This window comes from Coptis chinensis, chromosome 1, assembly GCF_015680905.1.
Source record: "Coptis chinensis isolate HL-2020 chromosome 1, ASM1568090v1, whole genome shotgun sequence".
Lineage (NCBI taxonomy): Eukaryota > Viridiplantae > Streptophyta > Magnoliopsida > Ranunculales > Ranunculaceae > Coptis > Coptis chinensis.
This window is the reverse complement of record NC_141456.1, coordinates 21125807-21152823: the sequence shown is the minus strand read 5'-3', so window position 1 is coordinate 21152823 and position 27017 is coordinate 21125807. Positions and strand designations below refer to the sequence as shown.

The window sequence follows — 27017 nt, the reverse complement described above, 5'->3', positions numbered from 1 at the left end:
AGATTCATTGATAGTGAACAATGGCCTTTATATGCATGGATAATGCCAGACCATCAGCTCTGGGTCACAATAAATCTTATCTTCATCATGGTTTTCTTGCCAAGAGCCTCACAGTCGTAGATACTTTAGCCAACATCGGTCTTCTCTTGTTTCTCTTCCTGGTCGGCATAGAATTAGACCCAAAGTCCTTATGTCAAACTGGAAAGAAAGCCCTTGCCATTGCTGTTGCAGGGATCAGCGTACCATTTGCTTTAGGAATCGGAGATTCTTTTGCTCTCCGTAAAATTATTTCCAATGGTGTGGACCAAGCTTCATTTCTTGTCTTCATTGGCGTAGCTCTTTATATTACAACCTTCCCTGTTTTAGCCCGTATACCAGCAAGGCGTGCTCTTTTCACTGGATACCATATTGGAGTTTCATCTCATATACTACACTCTCATCACTTAATGAAAGTTTTGACAAAAGCCATGAACTCATTGAACCCATGTAGCACGCCAATTCCCAAAGACTTGGATTCAGACTTCCAGACTTGGTGTTGCAAACGGTGATGTTGTGTGATGGAGCTGGGTGTTATGTTGTGTGATGGAGCTTAGTGTTATTTTGTGTGAAATGATGGAGTTTGGTGTTGCAGACTTGCATAAACAAATTGGTATATGTTTGGAGTTTGGTGTTCTTACTTTTGTATATGTGTGGACGCGGTGAAAAAACTTTTTTGTACAAGTGGCCCACATATAAAAGGGCCAGAGAAACCAATTTTTTTTTTATACAATGAAAATTCATTAGTAACGGATATAAAACCGTTAGCAATAAAAAAAAAATTATACAAAGAAAATTAGTTAGTAACGAATACAGAACCGTTAGCAATAAAAAAAAATTTATACAAAGAAAATTCGCTAGTAACGGATACGGAACCGTTAGCAACAAAAAATCAAAGTAGAATAAACAAATTTGGTAACCGTTACTAATAATTTCTAACGGTTACGTATCCGTTACTGAAATTAATTTTAGTGACACTTTATAAGCGTTAGTAAAATTTGTAACGGATAATAAGCGTTACATATATCCGTTACTAATATTTGTCACGCTTTTGTGTCAACGCAAGATAACCGTTACTAATATTTTTTGTAACGGATGTATATCCATTACAAATAGGCTGTTATGGTGTAGTGACCCAATCTAGCAATCACTCAAACCTCAACAACCAACAATTTAACATCACAACAAAGAAGTTCAAACAATCCATCAGGACGATTTGGGTTCCTTTGGCTTGGCGATGCCATCAGCAGTTATCAAAGCTTCAAGCTTCCAACCGCACCCATTAACCATAAATAACCAACCATCAAAACCCACACTATTCCCATACCACCCAACAGTTTACCCACCGATATCAAATAACCCATTCAAAACCACAACAAAAGATGAGGTCAAACAAAACAGCAGGTGGTTTTCTTTATCTTGGGCTCGGACGCCATTAACGGCCTAAGGAGTTCGAGCAGTTCAATAATTAAGCAAAAGATATACTAATATTACCTAGTTTAACAATTCGACAATATCGCCGAATAACTACAGAAGAACAACCAAAAAAATGAACGGAAACATTGGACACTAGAATTTTGTATGTATACCAATAAAACTTGGGATTCCGTGAAATAGAAAAAACTAACTACTCACCTGTATTAAAAGCACCACTAATCCCTCGTAGTCTGAATCGTCGCGCTCCAACCCTCTAGCAAACGAGTTTTTATCTTCGCCTCTATTTTTTTATTTTATTTTTATCTCTTAACCCTATTCTCTAGAAAAATATGAATATATACTTGGGTTTGAAACCTAAGCCCAACACAGACTCAGACCCAGAAATCAGGCCCACATATCCCAAATCCAATTCAGCAAATTTTAAATAAATAAATACATATTTTAAATACGGGTGTTACAGGAGGTCTTTGCCTGATATCTGGCTGAGGTTTTGTTATAGCTCTGTGTGTTGGTGTGCGCTTTTCCTCATTGATATAGGTCCATAGATTGGCATGCTATGAAATGTCTGTTTGAGATTGGTTGAACCAACACCTTAGTTGACCTGGTAAAGAGCGACCTGTAAGCTGGATTCCTGGATCTGTGTTGTCACTGATTCAAACCAAAGGAAATAAACCATCCAAATGTCATATGAATTCATAAGTGAACCATCCGTAGTGATCTTGAGTAGAAATAACTCATATGTAAATTTATTTGATGCAGCTTGTTGGCAACATAATTATTATGTTGGACTAGAAACAAATGATTTCAAAGTTAGTAGAAGTTTTGAAAGGAGTACTTATCTAATTTGAACGTGGTGACCTGATTGTTAGATTTAAATTTCCATTCATCGATTTTGCAGATTGTTTCTCTCCAATTGTCACTTGCAAATCTATGATTTCGGTAGCTTTTCCCTTTGATTACTGCGCTTCGTGAGCTTGAAAATTTTAGAAAGTTTTAGAGAGTTTGAGTGGATGAATTTTCAAGTATTTCTCCCCACAAACGGCGCCAATGTAGAGGTACTTTACATTTTAGTCATGACCTTACAATCTCGGAGAATAGGGTTTATATGAGATGTTTGACTGAACTCAAGTCGGTGCTCTGAGTTGCCTACGTATCCAATTCTCTGATGAACTGGAATCAAGTAAGACGTAGTTCATTTTGAGTTGTTGAATTGGAGATAGAGAGAATGTCAGCCTCCCCTGAGAATGGAGAAGACGCCTCCTTTTATAGGCGTAGATCTCCCTTTTGTGCTGTCTTGATAATTGCTTTTACTCCTTCCGTTACGAAATAATGATATGTTGTTAATCAGCTTGCAGCGGTTACGTTTTCTAGGTCGTTTGGATGACCTGACCTTATGTCGTATGCACGACCTGCTTATAGTCTGGGCACGTGGTTTGCCACGAGTGGTTGAGAGTGGAAGGTACTGACATGAACAAAAATGAAAAAGGGCATAGTTCAAGTTTAAACCATAAGACTATAGCTCACATACGTGCAATTACTATCAGAGTGTGTGCATTAAAGAGTCGTGAATTCTGCAATTCTATCATGTTTTTCTGGTATTCTAAAAATCATGCAGTAGTCCAACTTTTAAATTAAGTCATCATAGGCAAAGTAACAAATGCGTGTATTATAATTGAAGTAACAAATGTGTATAGAAGCAACAAGAAAAAAACGCATACAGATAGTAACATGTGTGATCATGGTCGACGTGTAAGCTGAATTATTAGCCACGGTAATAAAAAGTAAAAAAGTAAAAAAAAAATTTAATGTCTTCAGTTTGAGTCGTTGAGAGTTGAAAATGCGGAAGTTAAGGTTGTTCATCTTCTCACCTAATTCCAATTCAATCTTATAAAAACAACCCCACCTCTCATTTTCTTCTTTCAACTTCCACTGTTCGGTTTTCCTTCACTTCTCAACCGCATTTATTGGACTTTATTTCTTCATTGCCCATGTCTTATTAAAATTCTTTTTCGTTTTTTACGTTTAATTTCGATTCTTGTTATATAATAATAATAATAGGTATCAAGTCTTGTATCTTTCTGTTCAAAAGCCACTTCTTCTTGCTCAAACTGCAGCTGTTTTAGAGGTATAGAAAAAGAATAATTATGAGTTTTTTGTTTAAAATTTTAGATGATTTTTTTGTATCGTTTTGTTTTACTGATTGTTGTGCATTGTGTTTTTTTTGTACAGATCTTTCATGGTCTAATTGGTAAAATATCGAAACTTTATTAGTACAGATCTTTTGTATTTACTAATTGGGGAAGCTTTGTATTTTTTTTACAATGTTTTTTTTTTAGGTTTGGTGAGATCCCCAATTACGGAGACATTGCCGCAGATTAGTTCGAGGTTGTATGTAACTTGGGGGATATTATGGAGCTTTCCTGAGGTAATGCCATATTACTTGTGAACATTGCAAGGTTAAATAATTGAAGATTTGTGCTAATGAAGTGAAATGTGTGTTTGCATACTCGCTTGTTAGCTCTCTGGTTATCAGCTGGTCTATAACTGAGGTATGAGTGGATTGTTTCCCGAGTGCACTTGTCATATCAGTCTTACATGGTAAAATGTCAAACTTAATGCCAGGTTGGTGCAATATACAGTTATAGTTCTTATGGTTTTGGTACTTAGTTCAGTGATGATTATAATCGTATAGATGTTCTGAGGTTATGTGAAAATGATATTTTACTCATAGGGACCATCTAAAGCATGTTTAATGAATTGATGGTTTATGTAATTATGTCAAGTATGTCAGGTTGCCTTCAATTCTATCTAGTGATGGATACATGCTTATTTCAGCAATGTACTTGACTCTAGTTTCCGGTCACCTCATAATTTCAATTTGGTTATGCATCTGAAGTCTATACCAGTTCCGATCAGTCTCTACCCCAATTGAAAGACCTACTTTCACATTTAGATTGACTAAATCAGATCAAGCATTTACTAATTACTAGTAAATTTCTATCTGGAATACTTCCCTATGTTTGAAAAGGAGGATACACCTGTCCTAGTATTAGATTCTATTTGAAAGCATGTTTATATAGAGGTATGCTTCATCAAATTTTCTCTTGCAACCTCAGTCTACTTATGGTCATCCTTAACTCGTTTAGGAATTTTAACCAACATGTTCATTTAGATGGATTTTGGGTATTATTTCCATGCTTTGGCACTCAGAAAAACCATATTCATCTACCACTTGTTAGTTTATCACTTGGTTAAGGGACACGACATCAAATTCTCAATGGATGAAGACTTGAGTTGTCACAAGGATGTGCTTGGTTTACCTGAAAGAAAAGAGAAAACTACAACAACAGTCTCTTGGCATCAATGTTTAGGCAATCTCCCAATCATGTTCATCCATTTAATCCTATAAAATCCATAAATGGTATTCAAGTCGCCTAAAATTTTCCCTTGCCACATCAGCCATGTCTTTTTGGTCTCATCTCACTCCTTGAAAACACTCAACCTGCATATTTTCTTCCAATTGGAACTGCTATAGGTTTACACTACAGATGAGCACAATTAGAGTCTGCTTTCTCGGTGTTTTTTCTAAAAATCTTTGGGATTACTTCAACAATTTTTAAAAAATTATACTTGTTTCTCTCATTTCTATCATTACTAGTCCTGCAACACATCGATTTCAATTAAATATACGTTTGCCTGCAACATTTATTCTCGCCATGTTCGCAAAAAGTGTTTATGACTTCTGATCTTTTAGATGAAGTGTGAATTTGAGTGTTGATGCACAACTGCTAAATCTATAACTTAATATCCGAATTTCCAATGCATCCAGCTGATCACTAATTATATACTTTTTCTACCTAGATTGTTCCCTTATGTCTCAATATGAGGGTATTATATTTATTAGTCTGTTACATTGAAGATTAAACAACTTGCCAATCTTTTCTTCATGTCATAGTTTAAAGAGGTCTTATAATTGTTTATTTCATTACTTTTTAGAATGCTACCTGTATGCCTGAAGATTTCCTTCACAATAATTAGGTAGGAAGTAAGAACCGTCTGGCTAATATGTATACTTTTATTAAGTTTTTCACTTGTCGTATTGTGGCATTTTTATATTCACTAAGAAACAAAACTTTATTGTTTAGATGAGTTAATATCTTGAGTTCCCTGTTTTTTCTCAATATTGTCCAAATTGTCACATGTAATATACCGTTACAAAGCTCTCATAACATAGATTCAAAACAAGTTAATTAGAATCATTAGTGAGAACTGTTCATGCATAAAGGAATGGTCCAAAATTTTAGGGAAATAACATATGATAGTTAATACTAGTTTTGTTCGAAACTTGGATTTAAGTTTTTTCCCAAAATAGTCCACGATATTCCAAGAAATTGACATTAAGTTCCTTACACAGAGGGATGAAATCCTATAAAAAGATTTGGGAAACCCACACCATATGAAGAATGAAAGTTCACATAGCTTGAAGAAATCTTTCACAGTGATAGATTTTATCAATGCATGGTTCTTAAGGCAAATCAACAAACTTATAGCTTTGATACTAGTGTTCAAATTACGTATTTTTTTTTCCAAGTTATAATAAGAAACCGAATGATAAGAACAACAAGGTCGAAGTTCTTTGTTGTTATTAGGTTATCACATGTGTTTTGCTTCCGTGTTGTTCCAATGACAATGATATTGGTCGGAGATCATCTACTAGAGTTAATTCTTTAATTTTTAGACTTCAAAATCCAATTTCCAAAGTAATTAGAGATTTAATGATAGTAAAGAGAAAAAGAGAGAGATCTTGTAATCTCCATAAAAAGAGAGAGATCTTGTAATTAGAGATTTGGTGCAGAATTCTCACATACAAACAAGTATGTGTAATCTCCAATGATTCCATATCTTGTAAATTGAAAGATCTCTATTAGATAACAACCAAATAACTATCAACTAAGTTATTATGTGATCATGAGAGTATCTAATTAGATAATGAGTTAATAATACAATAAAGAATGTGAACAAATTATCTGTTCGGGTCAAAATGTGACCCATTGACCCACATACTTGGCACTTCTTCTTTTTTGGATTTTGATTTCGTGGTTGATAGGTTGGATGTTAAGTTGATGAGTATTATTTATAGATATGAATTCTTTAGGTTTAGTTTCTTTTAAGTTGATTTGAATGATTTTGTTTTTTCATTATCCTACATATCTAATACAAGTAGAATTGTTAATTCCATTATTTGGCATACTCGATTAGACCACATAGGACAATATAGAATGACCAAATTAGCGTAAAAATGTCTTTTAGGCTTACTCGCGAAGATTGACTTACCTATATGTGAGTAATGTTTCGCTAGTAAAACATGTCATTGAATTTACATGTAATAGTAACTCTCATTTTCTCACTTTATAGTTGATTACTTGCGATATGGTTATGTATATAGGCACTCCCCGTTATGAAGCTTTAGATTGTTCAAAGCTATATAGTAGAGGCTGAGGCATAAAAAGGGAAGAGTTTGAAGACTCTTCAAAACTCTTCGGACTGGCCGAGCACATATTTATCTGATGATCAGTTGAAGGGACTGTGTGGGGAAAAAGGGATATGCAATCAACTTTCTATCCCTTATACTCCGCATCAAAATGGTGTAATTGAGAAGAAATGTAATACTTTTATACATGGATAGGTCAATGACATTGCAAAGTAACCTCCCAATTTCATTACCGGTCCCCAAAAAGATAATGAGAGGATGGGCTGCACCATTATTGACCTAACCATAGCTAGATGAGTTCCATTTTTTCTCTCAGCCAAACCATTATTGTTACCAAATGTAAGAAATATTGTGTTTTCTGTGTATCCCTTTTTCCTCACATGGTTCTTGAAGTGATTAGAAAAATGTTTTCGTCCTTGGTAGGCTTGAAGAATTCTCACTCTTTTATTTTTCTATCTCAACCTCTATCACAAAGCGTTTAAAACAACCCAAAACTTCATAGCTATGAGATAATGGTATAATAAATAGTAAGTTGTATGCATGTATGTGTATCCCTTTTTCCTTATATGGTTCTTGAACTGGTCAGATAAATATTCTCGTTCCCGGTCAGCCTGAAGGCTTCTCAAACACTTCTATTTCTTTGTCTCAATTATGTTACAAAGCGTTTGAAACAACCCAAAACTTTGTAATTGTGAGATAACAGATCTCATACCGCGAGCAATTATCTATTAGTGTGAGAAAATAGGAGATGAGACTTACATATAGGTAGGATTAACCTTAGTGACTGGGTTTACAATACATTCTCTAGCCAATCAACTATTTTTTCATCTTCCTTCTATATGGTCTAATCTAGCATGCCAAGTAACAAAATCAATATTTATACTTGTATTAACCCTTTAAGATAATGAAAAAACAAAATCAGAAAATTATCCTGAAGAAAATTATGTCCGTAAATAATACCATTCAATTTAATATCCAACTAATTAACCTCAAAATTAAAGAAATATCCAAAAACATGATGTGCTAAATATGATTACTCTCTCATTTTGACATTTTGACTACTTTGTCCACATTCTTGATTAGATTACTCTCTCATGATATACTTAGATACTCACATGTTTATATGATAACTTACTTAGTATTCATCTTATTGGATTCGTTGTTATGTAGTAGAGATATTTTTGTTGCAAAAGGTTTGGAATGAATTGGAGATTACATGTACACATATATATGTGAGAAACCTACGACAACTCTCTCTTTTTCTCTTTTCTCTTTGCTATCACTTAATCTCTAATTACTATTAGAATTGGGTTTTGACTTGTGGAAATTGAAGGATTAACTTTAGTAGCAGATCTTTGATCAATATCATTGTCATTTCAACAAACATAGAAGGGAAATTGGTTTGAAAGACTAGTAACAACAAAAAGCTTTGACCTTGTTATTCTTATTATTCGGTTTTTCTCAGCATAAGGTATGGCTTATAACCCCTTGTTTACAAAATACGTCATGATGGGCTTGGTTTACCTGAAAGAAAAGGGAAAAGTATAACAACAATCTCTTGGCGTCAATATTTGGGCAGTCTCCCAATCATGTTTGTCCATTTAATCCTATCAAATCCATAAATGGTATTCAAGTTGCATGAAATTTTCCCTTACCACATCAGCCATGTTTGTTTTTGGTCTCATCTCACTCCTTGAAAACACTGAACTTGGATATTTTCTTCCAATTGGAACTGCTATAGGTTTACACTACAAATGAGTACATCATTAGAGTCGGCTTTCTTTGTGTTTTTTTTTTTAAATCTTTGGGATTATTTCAACAATTTCTAAAAACTTATACTCATTCCTCTCATTTCTATCATTACTAGTCCTGCAACACATTGATTTCAATTAAATATATGTTTGCCTGCAGCATTTATTCTCGCCACGTTCACAAAAAGTGTTTATGACTTGTGATATTTTAGATGAAGTGCGAATTTAAGTGTTGAGGCACAACTGCTAAATCTATATCTTAATATCCGAATTTCCAATGCATCCAACTGATCAATAATTATATACAATTTCTATTTGGATTGTTCCCTTGTGTCAATATGAGGGTATTATATTTCTTAGTCTGTTACATTGAAGATTAAACAACTTGCCAATCTTTTCTTCATGTCATAGTTTAAAGAGGTCTTATAATTGTTTATTTTATTACTTTCTACAATGCTACCTGTATGCCTGAAGATTTCCTTCACAGTAATTAGGTAGGAAGTAAGAACTGTCTAGCTAACATGTATATTTTTATTAAGCTTCTCACTTGTTGTATTGTGGCATTTTTATATTCTCTAAGAAACATAACTTTATTGTTTAGATGAGTTAATATCCTGAGTTATCTGTTTTTCTCAATATTGTTCAAATTGTCACATGTAATATACCGTTACAAAGCTCTCACAACATAGATTCAAAACAAGTTAATTAGAATCATTAGTGAAAACTGTTCATGCATAAAGGAATGGTCCAAAATTTTAGGGAAATACATATGATAGTTAATACTAGTTTTGTTTGAAACTTGGATTTGAGTTTTCTCCCTAAATAGTCATTGATATTCCAAGAAATTGACATTAAGTTTCTTACACAGAGGAATGAAACCCTACAAAAATATTTGGGAACCCACACCATATGAAGAACAAAAGTTCACATAGTTTGAAGAAATCTTTCACAGTAATAGATTTTATCAATGCATGGTTCTTAAGGCAAATCAACAAACTTATAGCTTTGATACTAGTGTTCAAATTACGTATTTTTTTTTCGAGTTATAATAAGAAACCGAATGATTAGAACAACAAGATCGAAGTTCTTTGTTGTTACTAGGCTTTCACATTGTGTTTTGCTTTCGTGTTGTTCCGATGACAATGATATTGGTCGTAGATCATCTACTAGAGTTAATTCCTTAGTTTTTAGACCTCAAAATTCAATTCCCAGGGTAATTAGAGATTTAATGATAGCAAAGAGAGAGAGAGAGGTTGGTGTAGAATTCTCACATATAAACGAGTATGTGTAACCTCCAATTCTTGTAATTGAAAGATTTTTATTAGATAACAACCAAATAACGACCAACTAAGTTATTATGTGATCATAAGAGTATCTAATTAGATAATGAGTGAATAATATAATAAAGAATGTGAACAAATTATCTGTCCGGGTCAAAATGTGACCCAATACCCACATACTTAGCACTTTTTTTTTTGAATTTTGATTTTGTGGTTGATAGGTTTGATATTAAGTTGATGGGTATTATTTATAGATATGAATTCTTTGGTTTAGTTTCTTTTAAGTTGATTTGAATGATTTTGTTTTTTCATTATCCTACATGTCTAATACAAGTAGAATTGTTAATTCTGTTATTTGACATACTCGATCAGGCCACATAGGACTATAGAATGACCAAATTAGCTTGAGAATGTCTTTTAGGCCCACTCGCAAAGGTTGACTTACCTATGTGTGAGCAATGTTTCATTGATAAAACCTGTCACTGAATTTACATATAATGTCAATCCTTATTTTCTCACTTTATAGTTGATTACTCACGACATGGTTATGTCTATATGCACTACCCATAATGATGCTTTAGATTGTTCAAAGCTGTATAGTAGAGGCCGAGACATAAAAAGAGAAGAGTTTGAAGATTCTTCGGACTGGCCGAGCACATACTTATCTGATGACTAGTTGAAGGGACTCTGTGAGGAAAAGGGGATATGCAGTCAACTTTCTATCCCTTATACTTCGCATCAAAATGGTGTAACTGATAAGAAATGTAACACTTTTATACATGGATAGGTCAATGACATTGCAAAGTAACTTCCCAATTTCATTATCGGTCCCCAAAAAGATAATATGAGAGGATAACTTGCACCATCATTGACCTAACCATAGCTAGATGAGTTACATTTTTTCTCTTAGCCACACCATTATTGTTGCCGAATGTAAGAAATAATGTGTTGTCTGTGTATCCCTTTTTCCTCACATGGTTCTTGAAGTGATTAGAAAAATATTCTCGTCCCTGGTTAGCCTGAAGAATTCTCACTCTTTTATTTTTCTATCTCAACTTCTATTACAAAGAGTTTAAAACAACCCAAAGCTTTGTAATGGTGAGATAACAGATCTCATATTGCGAGCAATTATCTATTAGTGTGAAAAAATGGGAGACGTGCCTTTACATATGCCCACAAACATCTGAATTAGTTAGCTAAAGCGGATGACTTGCTTAACTGTCTTGCAAAAATATTTTTTACAAGTTTGACCAGCTAAACGTGGTTTACATATAAGTAGGATTAACCTTAGTGACTGGGTTTACAAGACATTCTCTGGCCAATTAGCTATTTTTTCTTCTTCGATATGGTCTAATCTAGGATGCCAAGTAACAAAATCAATATTTATACTTGTATTAACCTTATAATTAAGAGAATGAAAAAACAAAATCAGGAAATTATCTTGAAGAAAATCATGTCCATAAATAATACTATATATTCAATTTAATATCCAACTAATTAATTAACCTCAAAATTAAAGAAATATCCAGACACATGATGTGCTAAATATGATTACTCCCTCATTTTGACATTTTGACTACTTTGTCCACATTTTTTATTAGATTACTCTCTCATGATCTACTTAAATACTCAAATGTTTATATGATAACTACATAGTATTCATCTTATTGGATTCATTGTTAGGTGGTAGAGATCTTTTTGTTGCAAAAGGTTTGGAATGAATTGGAGATTACATGTACACATATGTGAGAAACCTACACCAACTCTTTCTTTTTCTCTTTTCTCTTTTCTCTTTACTATCACTTAATCTCTAATCACCATGGGAATTGGGTTTTGATGTGTGGAAACTAAAAGATTAATTTTAGTAGCAGATCTTCGACCAATATCATTGTAATTTCAACAAATATAGAAGGAAAATCAGTTTGAAAGACTAGTAACAACAAAGAATTTGACCTTTTTATTCTTATTATTCGGTTTTTCTCCACATAAAGTATGCCTTATAACCTCATGTTGACAAAATACGTCATGATGGGCTTGGTTTACCTGAAAGAAAAGGGAAAACTACAACAATAGTCTCTTGGCGTCAATATTTGGGCAATCTCCCAATCATGTTTGTCCATTTAATCCTATCAAATCCATAAATGGTATTCAAGTCGCCTAAAATTTTCCCTTACCACATCAGCCATGTCTGTTTTGGCCTCATCTCACTGCTTGAAAACACTCGACCTGCATATTTTCTTCAAATTGGAACTACATATTTACACTACAGATGAGCACATCATCAAAGTCGGCCTTCTCGGTGTTTTTTTCTCCTAATTAAAAATATCTGGGATTACTTCAACAATCTCTGGGAACCCTAAAAAAATTATACTCGTTCCCCTCATTTCTATCATTACTAGTCCTACAACACATCGATTTCAATTAAATATATGTTTGCTTGCAAGATTTATTCTCGCCACGTTCACAAAAAGTGTTTATGACTTGTAATCTTTTAGATGAATGCGAATTCGAGTGTTGATGCACAACTGCTAAATCTATATCTTAATATCCAAATTTCCAATGCATCTAGCTGATCACTAATATAATTATATACTATTTTTATTTGGATTGTTCCCTTATGTGTCAATATGAGGGTATTATATTTCTTAATCTGTTACATTGAAGATTAAACAACTTGCCAATCTTTTCTTCATGTCATAGTTTAAAGAGGTCTTATAATTGTTTATTTCATTACTTTCTAGAACACTACCTGTATGCCTAAAGATTTCCTTCACAGTAATTAGGTTGGAAATAAAACCGTCTAGCTAACATGTATACTTTTATTAAGCTTTTTACTTGTCGTATTGTGGCATTTTTATATTCACTAAGAAACAAAACTTTATTGTTTAGATGAGTTAATATCTTGAGTTCCTTGTTTTTTCTAAATTTTGTTCAAATTGTCACATTTAATATACCGTTACAAAGCTCTCACAACATAGATTCAAAACAAGTTAATTAGAATCAATAATGAGAATTGTTCATGCATAAAGGAATATTCCAAAAAAAATTAGGGAAATAACATATGATAGTTAATACTAGTTTTGTTCGAAACTTGGATTTGAGTTTTTTCTCTAAATAGTCAACGATATTCCAAGAAATTGACATTAAGTTCCTTACACAGAGGAATGAAACCCTACAAAAAGATTTGGGAAACCCACACCATATGAAGAACGAAAGTTCACATAGTTTGAAGAAATCTTTCACAGTAATAGATTTTATCAATGCATGGTTCTTAAGGCAAATCAACAAACTTATAGCTTTGATACTAGTGTTCAAATTACTTATTTTTTTTTCCGATTTATAATAAGAAACCGAATTATAAGAACAACAAGATCGAAGTTCTTTGCTGTTACTAGGTTTTCACATCATGTTTTGCTTTCGTGTTGTTCCAATGACAATGATATTGGTCGGAGATCATCTACTAGAGTTAAGTCCTTAGTTTTCAGACTTCAAAATCTACTTTTCAGGATAATTAGAAATTTAATGATAGCAAAGAAGAAAAGAAGAGAGAGAGAGAGAGAGAGAGAGAGAGAGAGAGGTTGGTGTAGAATTCTCACATTCAAACGAGTATGTCCAATGATTCCATATCTTGTAAATTGAAAGATCTCTATTAGATAACAACCAAATAACTACCAACTAAGTTATTATGTGATCATGAGAATATCTAATTAGATAACGATTGAATAATATAATAAAGAATGTCGACAAATTATCTGTCCGGGTCAAAATGTGACCCATTGACCCACATACTTAGCACTTCTTTCTTTTGGATTTTGATTTTGTGGTTGATAGGTTGGATATTAAGTTGATGAGTATTATTTATAGATATGAATTCTTTAGGTTTAGTTTGTTTTTAAGTTGATTTGAATGATTTTGTTTTTTCATTATCCTACATGTATAATACAAGTAGAATTGTTAATTCTGTTGCTTGGCATTTTCGATTATGCCACATAGGACAATATAGAATGGCTAAATTAGCTTTAAAATGTCTTTTAGGCTCACTCGCAAAGTTTGACTTACCTATATGTGAGCAATGTTTCGCTGGTAAGACATGTTACTGAATTTACATGTAATGGCAACTCTTATTCTCTAAACTCTGGTAAAACTTGTCGCGATATGGTTATGTATATAGGCACTCCCCGTTATGAAGCTTTAGATTGTTTAAAGCTATATTGTATAGGCTGAGGCATAAAAAGAAAAGAGTTTGAAGACTCTTCAAAACTCTTCGGACTGGCCGAGCACATACTTATTTGATGATCAGTTGAAGGGATTGTGGGGAAAAAGGGATATGCAATCAACTTTCTATCCCTTATACTTCGCATCAAAATGGTGTAACCAAGAAGAAATGTAACACTTTTATACATGGATAGGTCAATGACGTTGCAAAGTAACCTCCCAATTTCATTAGCAGTCCCCAAAATGATAATGAGTTCCATTTCTTCTCTCAGCCACACCATTATTGCTGCCGAATGTAAGAAATATTGCGTTGTCTATATATCCCCTTTTCTTCACATGGTTCGTGAAGTGATTCGAAAAATGTTCTCGTCCTTGATTAGCCTGAAGAATTTTCACTCTTTTATTTTTCTATCTCAACCCCTATCACAAAGCGTTTAAAACAACCCAAAGCTTAATGGCAGTGAGATAAGGTATAAGAAATAGTAAGTTGTATACATGTATGTGTATCCCCTTTTCTTTATATGGTTCTTGAATTGGTCAGATAAATATTCTCGTTCCTGGTCAGCTTGAAGACTTCTCAAACACTTCTATTTCTTTGTCTCAATTATGTTACAAAGCATTTGAAACAACCCAAAACTTTGTAATGGTGAGATAACAGATCTCATGTCACGCGCAATTATCTATTAGTGTGAGAAAATAGGAGACGTACTTTTACATATGCCCACAAACATCTGAATTAATTAGCTAAAGCGGCTAACTCTTAACTGTCTTGTTAAAAGATTTTATACAAGCTTGATCAACTAAACGTGGCTTACATATAGGTAAATTAACTTTATTGACTGGCCAATCAGCTATTTTTTCTTTAGCTATTTTTTCTTTATTCTATATGGTCTAATCTAGCATGCCAAGTAACGAAATCAATATTTATATTTGTATTAACCCTGTAAGATAATGAAAAAACATAATTAGAAAATTATTATGAAGAAAATCATGTCCATAAATAATATAATTTAATTTAATATCCAACTAATTAATCTCAAAATTAAAAGAATATCCAAAAAAATGATGTGCTAAATATGATTACTCTCTCATTTTGACTACTTCGTCAACATTTTTTATTAGATTAGCCTCTTATGATTTACTTAGATACTCACATGTTTATATGAAAACTTACTTAGTATTCATCTTATTGGATTCGTTGTTATGTAGTAGAGATCTTTTTGTTGCAAAAGGTTTGGAATAAATTGGAGATTACATGTACATATGTATGTGATAAACCTACACCAACTCTCTTTTTTTCTCTTTGCTATCACCTAATCTCTAATCACTATGGGAATTGGGTTTTGACATGTGCAAACTAAATTATTAACTTTAGTAGCAGATCTTCGACCAATATCATTGTCATTTCAACAAATATAGAAAGAAAATCGGTTTGAAAGACTAGCAACAACAAAGAACTTTGACCTTGTTATTCTTATGATTCGGTTTTTCTCCGCATATGGTATGCCTTATAATGTATGTATTTTGAGCAATAGGATTTGATGATGGTCTTCCTAGCATGCATCTAAAACCACATAATAAGTTCAAAACTAAGAATAATCTCCAAGACTTATTAGAAAGTTTATTTTGTGAAAGACATCTCCTATAGTGATGGCCATTGCCTTGTCATGCGCTTTTATGCGCTTCCTTCAGTTACGTTCCAGGAATTGGTGTTCTTTGTTGGAATACCTTTCATTATGTTCAAATTCAGGGAGAAAAGGCACGAACAACTTATTTCTATAATTCATGAAAATGTGAAACTCTGTGTTTAATCAGCCACAATCTGTTCTAGCCATTTCATTCTTAGATAAATATGTACAGGAATGCTTGCAGGCAACACAATTAAGAGTTACAAAAATGTCACCCCACTGAAATATCTTTTTGTCTTGGGGTTCCAATAATTTCCTTGATATTTTAAAGGGTTAACTAGTACTAGTATACTGCTAAGCAGTGGAGGTGAACGGAGTGGGAGAGGAAGATGGAGGAGTGGAGATGGAGAAGGAGGAGTGGAGATTTAGAGTGTCTGGAGAGGTAGAGGAAAAGGGAGAGTGAGAAAGACGAAGAGAAAAAAAGGGAAGATATGGACAGAGATATGAACCAAGTTGGTTTTGTCCCAAGATAACTAAAACCAAAATGTTCAAGTTGGTTTTTACACCCCCACTAGATGAGCCAATTAGGATTCTTACTAGATGGGAAATTAGGGTCTCCTCCTAAATACACAAAAAAATTCGGTCAACCCACTTTGACTTTTTTTGTGTGTGTATTTAGGGAGGAGACCCTAATTTCCCATCTAGTGGGGGGGGAATCCTAATTGGCTCATCTAGTGGGGGGGTAATACTAGTTCACCCTATTTTAAATCCCAAGAAGAAAGTGTTTGTGAGGTGGTATGTATGCAACTCACAAATTGATTGCTGCAACATTCATCTATTTAATAATTTATCTTTTTAGTGGTGTGTGTGTGTGGTGTGGGGTTCTGGAAAATATTCTTGCTCAAAAAATCCACACTATATTTTGTCTAATATATATGCCGCGACTTGTGACTATTGCCATAATTTTTCAATTTCTAGCTGTTTCTTTGTTGACCAAATATTTATCTTGGGCGTATGCTGAACATTCTGGCATTGCTTGCAATCACAGATTATATGGTATTCTAGGTTACCTAGACACTCTATATTTTGAAAAAAATATGTGTCGGATACATATCCACGTGTCCGTGTCGGACACATATTGTATTTAATTTACCTCGAATTTCTGATTTATCATCTATTTTAATAAATTTATAATTATTAAAAAATTAATTAATTATTCCTATCCGTGTCCCTATGTCGATCTTCAACTGCTCGCCGTATTCGACACCCTGTATCCGTGTCGGACACCGACACGCGTGCCCGTGTCAATGTAAACTAGACGGTATTCATTCTTTGGCATGAAAGAAGCATTTGGTTCTGCACCTTCATGGCTCTTGTGGCTCAGGTATATTTTTCATAGTTTCATATTCGAATGGAATTGAGTCTTTTGTACTAGTGTACAACATTAAAGTGATCTCTGCAGGTATAGCACCTTCTTGTTATTATACCCTTCTGGCATCACCAGTGAAGTTGGTTTGATATACTTTGCCACTCCTTCCATCATGGTAAATCTACTGGTTCCTTTATTGTTTATTGTCATCATTGATCTCATTACTGTTGCATTATGGCGTTGTCTATGGTATGTCCATTGCATTTTTTTGTTGCCTATGCCTACATGGGTCGAAAAAATGAGTCCATACGTTAGGCTCTTGTAATTTGTAGGGAAAAACAAAAGCTTGTATTCCATGTCTCTGCTGGATGTTCCGTGACTTGTAAAAGTTCTCTCTCAAATTTATGCCTCATAACATCCTGTTCAGGCTTGTCTGTTGATGATAATTGTACAAGGGCACTTTTTATAGAAAGATCAGAAGGCAAGAGCTTTTGGTCTCACAAAAATGGACACTTTTACTTGCCATCAGAATAGCAATTTGTGCTGTTATTGCTTTGGAAATCAACTGTTTGCTATTTGTATATTCTCTTTACTTTTGACATGTTCATTGGTGGAAAGCAACTAATTGTGTCAGGTTATGAGTGACGTTTATACATTTGTTTTATTCTTAAGTGTTAAACTCCAAAACTTGATTATTTGGATGATGATAAATGCCAAAGTCGGGGAAGCATCCTTTGAGCCTTTACATTGTTGAGGGGTTGAACCGTAGAAGTCTCTAGATCTAGTATATGTCAGGCACAGAGAAGGACATAGTTGTACCCATCCTACTCTGTATGTGTGTAATTGACTGGTCGCTTTATTTTACTTGGCACAAGCTGGCAGTACCTCACCTGTTTCTTATGTTTTGCAGAAATCTGACATGTATTGCATAATGATGCCAAACAAATAGAATGTTTCCTTTGATTACTTTTACGCCGCAATTATCGCTCTTGGGATCTATGTTCCAGGCATGTAACTTGGGTGTGTTTTGTTCGATGGAAGCTTATGGAAAAGAAAAAAAAAAAAGAAATGGCCTACCTTTTCCATAGCTTTTAAGGCGTTTGTTTATCCATGAAAAGAAAAATCGTTTTTCCATATGGAAACAAAATCATAGAAATGGAAAGATTTTGTGTCATTCTTTAACTAATCCCCTCGAAAATTTTGTGGAAAGGAAAGGAAAAGGAAATAGATAAATAGGGAACTACTACTAATACACCCACGTAATCAACAATACAATTATTCCTTTCCATAGCTTTTGCAAACAAACATGATTATTCTTTTTCCCAGTTTTTACTTTCCTTTCCCCAGTTTACCAAACACATACCATTTTAAATTATTTCATTTCCATTCCATAGTGGACCACCAATTTTATTTCTTTTTCTTTCCATGAGTTAAAATTTAACAAACACACCCTTAGTTTCCCTTGCTCAATTTATATTTCTGAACCTCTGTTAATTAGCATGAAATCTGTAGTGCGCTGACTTTTTCCTTGAGTTCTTATGCTGTCTTATTGCAGGCAGTCCACACAGTGCGCTGACTTTTTCCTTGAGTTCTTATGCTGTCTTATTGCAGGCAGTCCACACATGTACCAGTATATGCTTGGACAGGAAAAAAGATCTATCCAAGTCTAAGAAAGAGTGAAACAAAACCTTTAGTGTGTTGTATTGTCTCCTGTTTTCTATCAGATCTGTATTTTCTTCTGTTCTACCCATATTATTGCCCATTGAGGCTTACTCAATCTGTTGTAGTCGCGGCTTTTGCAATAATTATTGCGCTTCTTTTCTTGGTTTGCCAACCGCATTTATGGTGATTGTGCAGAAACTAGACCCAGTCGCCAAGTTTATATTGCTCCATGTTTTTCCAAAGGAAGCAGTTTGAATAAGCGTTCAAACTTCATAGGAAATATGGGCTTTGGGAAGAAAGAAACTTCTTTAGATGTTTCAAGTCACGTACAATGAAAGAGCAATTTTGAACCGATTCTGAGGATCGATTCTGAGAATCTGTACAAACGCCATACACAAACCTTGCAAAGGAAAGGTTAACTGAGGCACATGGAAGCTCTGAACGCATGGATGTGTGGTTTAGAAGAATCATCTACCGCAAGAGATTGCATGCGTGATCAGACGAAAATCTAGAAAAATCATGGTTGGAGACAACAGAGTTAGAGTTAGAGTTAGAAAAGTATTCTCTGAATGCATTAAAGCATTTGTTTGCCTCTGCTAGACTCTTCCTGAGCACTTTATCCCAGTTTGCCCTCTTCATCTCAAATTTCACCTCAGTCCTAGTATACCAGATGTTTTGCATCAATATACAGGCCTGAGTACCAGCCATGACTCTTTCTTCCTTTTACTTAAACCTACTAATGCTAAAAACAGAGCTTCTAGTTAAGATAGAGGTTTTAGGAGCAGACAACAACCAGTTACATTCATTAATAGACTGTTTAATGGGGATGTTGACTCTTTAGCTAAATGGATCTGTCTCCAGAGAGCAAGAAAAGCTCTTCCGAATTGTATGTTGGAGGCAAACCTGACTCCTATGATGTTTTAAGTTTTATTAGTATATATATAATAATATTCATCGGAAAAAAAAAGAGGTGCATACTTGTTTGTATCATTCAGAAATGGATTTATGCAGGGACTGCAGCGAGTTTCAGTAGAGAACTTCATACTGCCATATACTACGCCCACCAAACAACTGCATGCAATTTAGTTCCTCCCACCAGGGCACCAGGCTGGCTTTACATAAGACGTGAGCTTGATATGTTCTTCCTTCTTCTCCAATCTGTTTTTCTTCCTTTTCGCCATTTTGAATAAGTTTGCTTACCTGCACCAGGTTTCTTCTTCTCTTTCTTTTTTCGGAAGTTGAAACTTGTCTTCAAGTATATATGGACGAAAGGCCAACATTGGAACTTCATGCTTTCCTAGCAGCTTAACTCTCAGTTTCAAGGCGCAGTTACCAATCTCTGTATTCTTTAGTTAAAAAACTGGTTCAAGATAGCCAGTTAAATTTTCCATACAAAAATGCCTCAAGAGGCAGAAATCTCATTCCTGCTCCTGTAAAAATTGCTTAGTTCCTGGATGCTACAATTAATGAAAAAATGACCTGAACTACAGTAAGTGCATTCGCTCTACATAAGAGTGGAGCAGCCATCGATTTAGAGACTCTCCACACCCCACAAAACATCCTGAGTTACCATTTTCAGTGAAAAATGGAAATTCAAAGATATGCAGCAGCTCCTTAACAGACTGTCTAACTAGTGATGATCCAGTCACCCTACTGCGTCGGCCCCATCCAGTCACTATATCAATACGCATAGGTCCAATCCCGGATATAAGCATCTGGCGGCGAAACCAAGCAAGTGTCCTTGATAAAGCTGTAATTGCTGTCCCATCAGACATGACATGAAGATTTATTAGCCAGTAGCAAGAGCTCTTCTCCCTCACTGCATCTGGGTAGACATTCTTCTGTGCAGCAACCTCCCATACTGAGCTGGCTTCCTCCTTGAGACCTGATTTGTGAAGGAAATCAATAACAGCATCAACAAGCCCTCTCTTGCTCTCCCTATCCTCACTATGCATCAGATCAAGGAAACTGCTCGCATGTTCCCTCACATTCTGCCCATCTATACCAGCAGCTGGCATGGACTGCAGAAAGGCATGCGCAGGATGGGCGGTAACTGCCATGAGCTCACGGCACTGACCCATATCATTGAAGTACTGTGTATCTGTACAGCAGCTAAGGAGTAGAGTATACGTCTGAAGAGAAGGGTTCAGACCCAGTCTAGGCATACTATGCAGCACATTACAAGCATCAGAGAACCGATGGACCCGGATGAATGCACTGAGCAAAGAATTGCATGTTGGGACATTTGGACGAACACCTGCGTCAAGCATTTCTTGATACCAACCTTGAGCTCTATCGACCTCACCAGCTTTTCCCCACAAGTCTACCAGGAGTCCATAAACAGGTTCATCAGGGACCCAGTTCTTTAGTTTCATTTCCGTGAACACAATTTCTACTTCTTCAAGATGCCCACAATGACCAAGGACCTCCATCACTATGCTGTAAGTCACCTTGTCAGGTTGAAATCCCACAGTCTGCATGTCACGGTACAACTGCAATGCACAAGGGTAGTTTCTTGCCTTAGCTTGAAGAGCAATCATGATGTTATATGTAACTAGGTTAGGAACACAACCCTGATCAATCATCTCAGAAAACAGTTTGTAAGAAGCGTCTAAATGGCCTGCTTTCCCAAGGCAATTGATAATAACACTATATGTAAATGTGTCAGGAGTAAGCCCTGCCTCTTGCATCCTTCCATACATGTCTAGTGCGACATCAAGAAACCCTGATTTTGCATGGATGTCAATAAGAGTGCAATAGGTGACTCGATCTGGTTCACACCCTTCTTCCTGCATCTGATAGAAAACATTAATTGCTTCATCCAGGTAATTTGCACGACCATAGCTGTGAATAAGACGATTATAAGTTACCACGTTAGGGACGGAACCATCCTCAACCATTTCATCAAGTAACCTGTTTATGGCATTGAACTGTCTGGCACGTCCTAGGATGCCAACCATCGTTGTGTAACTATGTTCATCATGCTTAAACCCAGGTTGACGTTTCAACCAATAGAAAAATCCACGAGCTACCGTATGATCTTGAAGCCGTTTGAGAACTTGGTTTCCATGGTAAACACCCAATGAACAGTTGAGATTATCAAGGGCGGCCTCTGCAGCAGGGCCCCACTTCCCTTGTTGCAAAATGCGACAAATACGTTCGACAATTTGCCCTGAATTTGTAGACTGTCCAGTCAATGCAGTCGTTTTTGTTCGCACCTTCGTACATTTCTGCGACTTCTGAACATTATCCGAAGAAGCAACATCAACTTCAGTAAAACCTTCATTCATCTTCGTTTCGGAGTTCTGTCTGCTAGATATGGGAACAAAGGAGCATGAGTTTGATTTTGATCCCTGTTTAAAGGAGTGTTTTTGCTCCTTGGTATCCAAAAGTGCATTATAAGTTCCTACTGAACTCTTCACAAACTTACTTGAAAGATGGTACACAGCTTTTACAGATTCAGGTTTTTCCACCGCACATTTACGATTACTCGAGTTAGCTGTGGAATTTGACCCTCCCATCTGCACAGAAAGTTTTGAATTCTCTCTTTTGAGGGTCTCTTTATGCGATGATTCTATGTTGGAGGCAGGCCTGATGGAATCAACAATGCCACTATGGGGAGTCCGAAATTTCTCATTCCGATCTGATACAGGAGGCTTATAACTTACTAAGTTAGAGAGGGCGGCAACTGCTGGCACACGGGTTTTAACAGAGTTGTGGGCACCAAGAACAGAAGAACGAACGTCTCTTTGTTTAGGATTGACATCTCCATGAAGAGCACTCTCACCATTTGATCTTAGTGATGAACTGGGAGAGGAAAAGGCATGTGCAACTGAGGCTGCATATACACCAGTCTTCGTTTTGCAATGACCAACTGTTCCAGATCCGTCTCCATAAGGTAGAGGTCCTGCTCTTCCTGGAGGATGGGATGCTATGGTGGAAGTCTTCTGTGGAAGTAGAATTTTGTTATTTCTCTGCTGCCTTCTTGGAACACGATTTTCATCTTCAGAACCAGTGCACGGAGTTCCATCTGCAGTGCTACTTCTTGAACCACTAATGAAGAAGGACCTAGCGCACTGCGAAAGTTGACCAACCTGCTTTGCTCGTAACATTATCTGCAACAAATTATTATTAGTGCTGTGTTCTTACTTCTTAGAGATTTAAATAGAAAGGCACAGAGAAAGATAGAGATGCAACTATTTAAACAATTCACACATCTGATTTAGCAGCTACACAAATGATAATGTCTTGCAGCGTTCCACAGCAGGGTTATGTCCCTGTCTCAACAGTACCCTTATAAGTTAAAACACATGAAAAACAGAAGAGGCTCAATGGTTGCGGGCTTGTGGCAAGCAAATTTCTTCCAACGGAACCATCAAGGCTCTAAAATGGCACTCATGAACGAAACAAGCACAGTAAATGTCCACATCAATCCTACGGACTGAACTGATCCAAAGAGCATAACAAAATAAGGGGTACACTTCTGAATCAATTCCCCTGCACCTTCACCCCCTTTAAAGGCCTAACAAACATGCTCTTCAGATTTTATCAATAGGTGTTATACACCAAATCAATTGAATCCGACCATAGAAACGTTGGCATGCAACCAGTGCTTGGTATATAGCAAAAACTTGATGCAAAAATATCTTAGAGAAGTATTTTGCAGGCTTTAGACGGAACAAAATAAATCAAATTTTGATTCAACTATCAATCTTCAACACTATAATCATCACTTCCAGGCCATGACTTTTGAGTGAGATGATCCACTATGACATGAGCAGACCCTAATTTATACTGTGACATGAAAACATCCCAATGCCTGAAAACCCAACCTTAAACATAATTATTTAAACTTGTTCTACAATTCTGTTTCATGACAAGCAGACCTACAATGGGAAACAACTTACCAAAGTGAATGACTCTACATAAATGTAAACAGAGAGCAAGTACCACCACAGTTTCCCACTCTCTAAAGGAATAGACAAATGTGAAGTAGCAAATGCGTGGATTTATTCTCTGGATGGGGTACAATAAACAACAAGATGCACCTACATTCATTGATATTAATTTTTCTTCAGCGACTAAACCAGCTGCATAAATATTCTTATGTTATTCATTTGCACATTCAGTACTGTCCGCAAAAGAAGTTTCCCTTGGCAAAAAAAAAAAACCCTTAATAATTTTAAACAAATGAAAATAGAGCAAACCAATGTCAAGATAAATTTAACATTATGCTTCAAAGTTTCACCCTTTGATACAAATTCATCGGTATAAATACTGAATAACATGTCTAAGATGAACCAACACACACATAAAAATCCGTTCTTTTACACAAAACTCTCGTCTTCCAAACATTTCTTCCCTGTTACATAACATAACATCTCATTTCATATATAAAAAAATGACCCAAACATGTTGTACAACAAAATGGCACTTGTAAAACATCAAACATGACAAAATAAACAAACATTAGAACATAGAGAGATTGGGATACCTTTGCATATATATTATATCAAGAAGGAAGCGTGAAGCGTGTAGAATATATATATTATAAATATCTCTCTATTGAGAAGAAAGAGAGAATGTGAAGAAGAGAAAACAGAGGAGGTCTACTTGTTCTTCTTCTCTGTGTTTTACACCGACAGAGAAGACAGAAGAGAGTTTCCAAGCAAGTGGGGAGATATTTTTTCTCTTTCGTACTTTGTTTACTTTTTTACTCCTTTGAGTAAAGATCTACTTGATGTTCGTCAGCTACGACCTTTTTCCATATTTTTCAGTTTCGATATATTTTGGAATATCAGGTGATGTTGGACGATATGGATGTCATGGGCCTTCTACGATAAAAAAAATATACGTGATAAACTAGTATACTGCATTGCAGTGGGGGCGTGAGCGTAGTATATTATTTATTTGGCTTTTTTTTTAAAAAAAAATATTATTTTTATTATTTTATATATCCGAACCAACCTTTGATCACGTCACAATGTCAGATGATATGCCTATGAGTTGCTATACCTAAACCTTTGTTAGAGTGCTTTGATTTTTTTGTATCAAATTCAAGAACAAGAGAGCAAAATCGAAGCTATGCCCCGACTCCACTCCTCCTGGCCGGGCAAGGTAACCAATGAAGCGTAATATGTGGATTGGTTTTGAGTTAGTTTGAGACGGTGCAAGCGGTCATGCATTCTAGTTTTTATTGGGAATATTGGTAACACTCGTGAAATAAAGCAAAATAATGTTCCCAATCTGTAAAAGTGACTCCCTGACTCAGAACTTGCAAAGATATGGGACTGAAAGATGGAATGATTGAATGTGTCATCGAAATTTCATGTCGACTAAAGACCAACCTAACCTCGATTCGATCCACAATGTGCAAGTGAACCGTGAGTCCGTGATCTTATATATATATATATCATCCATAATGACTCCGAGAGAGCAACATGACTTGGGCAATGGTAAAGATGCCCTCATGGTGATCGCTTCCATTACAAGAATAGAGCAGGGCGAAAGTTTAGTGCACAAGGCTAGCCCAGAGTGATTCCCTAAACCGTTAGGGGTTCCACCTACGATCTTAAGCACATTATTTTGACAGCTTGGAAAGTAACGAAAACCATAGCTTGTTTTGTTTTTGAAAGACCTCACATCACAATCAATTTGTCGCCTTTCAATAATTCTAAGCAAATGGGATTATGAACCAAATGCACATATTTTAAGTTTTCTTGTTTCCTCTTTCATGTCAATTTTCCATACTCCAACAAAATTCAGTGTTGGTGTGAAAAACTCACAGGTGATTACACGTGCTAGATATGATTTTTAGATATTTGTTTGGTGTGAAATTTTGAAGTGAAGTCAACGTTTTAGGTTCTGCATGCACATATTGTTGAAGAGAGGCTAAATGTATCCTACACATGAGTTACCATTCTTTCAAAGGCTTTCAAAGCTTCAAAGATGGGGTGGCGCTTTTAGTTCCAACCTCTCTTCGGTGCTCCTCGCCTCTCGACTCTAATTAGACGGAACTCTCCTCCCATGTTCGAATTTTTTTTTATGGAATCGGTACTTTAAGAGAAGTTCTAGAATAGCAAGCATCATCTTACTTAAATACCAAAATACAAAATTCATGCATTCGATAAAGCTTTACTTATGAGCTTTACTGAGGATGTGACAAAGGTATGGGGATTGAGGGATATCTATAGTTCTATTGAACCGAAAGGCACAAGTTACATAAAACTAAGTTACTAATATAGTTGATGGCTCATGACCAAAGGAACTACGCCAATTTGTTTCAAAGAACTTTTGATAAAATGAGAAGAAAACTACACCATCTTCTTAAGATGGTTACCTCAAAATGTCTTATTCCTTTTATACAATCAAACGTCCGTGGCAAACAAGTTAAATAGCTGGAAACATTTACTAATCAAATTCATAAACATGAACTCAAGAGTCAAGAGAGGGGTTCCTTTCCGGATATAGGTCAAGATATCTTTACACACTCAAACACTCTCATCAAACAATTATCATCTATACAAGTGAATTCCAAAGAAATAAAGCAAGGCACAATTGTCTAAAAGGACATCACCCAACTAAATATAAAATGACAAATTCCACAACATGAAAGAGGAGGAAATGCCCATTATCTACATACATACAAGAAAGATGTAATAGTACCTCCAATTGCACCCATGAAAACGTTGCATTCCTCGATCCGCCATAATAAAATTCAATTTGATCCCTCTAAGAATGCTTTGATCCGCATTAATGTCATCACCACCACGGCTTGGATAGCCAGAGTGATTCCCCTGGATCGCTAGGGAAGGCACAGCCTCGATAAATAAAGCAAGGCACAATTGTCTAAAAGGATATCACCCAACTAAATATAAAAATGAAAAATTCCACGAACATGAAAGAGAAGGAAATGGCCACTATATTGAGTGGTTGTTAGAGGGAAGGAAAATGAAAAGAGAGAGAGAAGGAAAGAAAATGTGGGCGAAAGTGTTTTTGAGAGGGAAGGAAAATGAACCGAGAGAGAAGGAGAGAAAATGTGCGAGAAAAGAATTTTTGGTGTGTTTTGAGGGGGCAATGCATGCAGACAGCAGACAGGAGACATTTTACACCCTCGGGAAAATATCCAACTCAAGAACGTTCGCATAC

The 27017-nt window shown here is 35.5% G+C and overlaps 1 protein-coding gene and 1 pseudogene across 4 annotated transcripts; one reads left to right on the top strand and one right to left on the bottom strand.

Moving 5' to 3' along the window:
* Nucleotides 1–20: 20 nt before the first annotated feature.
* Nucleotides 21–21575, top strand: LOC147522839 (uncharacterized; annotated as a pseudogene). The gene is made up of 10 exons (XR_015199646.1): nt 21–544; nt 3532–3598; nt 3703–3721; nt 3810–3913; nt 3984–4022; nt 4176–4180; nt 17157–17222; nt 17301–17382; nt 18118–18214; nt 18819–21575. The product of XR_015199646.1 is annotated as an uncharacterized LOC147522839 (transcript).
* LOC147522838 (pentatricopeptide repeat-containing protein At1g74750-like) lies at nt 18842–24715 on the bottom strand. 3 transcript variants are annotated; one of them, XM_086595443.1, is made up of 3 exons: nt 24364–24715; nt 21740–22984; nt 18842–21664 (listed from the first exon to the last, which is right to left on the bottom strand). In XM_086595443.1, the coding sequence occupies exons 2-3, from the start codon at nt 22979–22981 to the stop codon at nt 20354–20356; spliced, it is 2553 nt and encodes an 850-aa protein (XP_086451569.1). In that variant the 5' UTR covers nt 22982–22984; nt 24364–24715; the 3' UTR covers nt 18842–20353. The 3 variants fall into 3 exon arrangements, with proteins under 3 accessions (XP_086451569.1, XP_086451572.1, XP_086451559.1); XM_086595446.1 differs by having other exon boundaries at nt 18842–21658; XM_086595433.1 differs by having other exon boundaries at nt 18842–22984; nt 24364–24714.
* Nucleotides 24716–27017: the final 2302 nt, after the last annotated feature.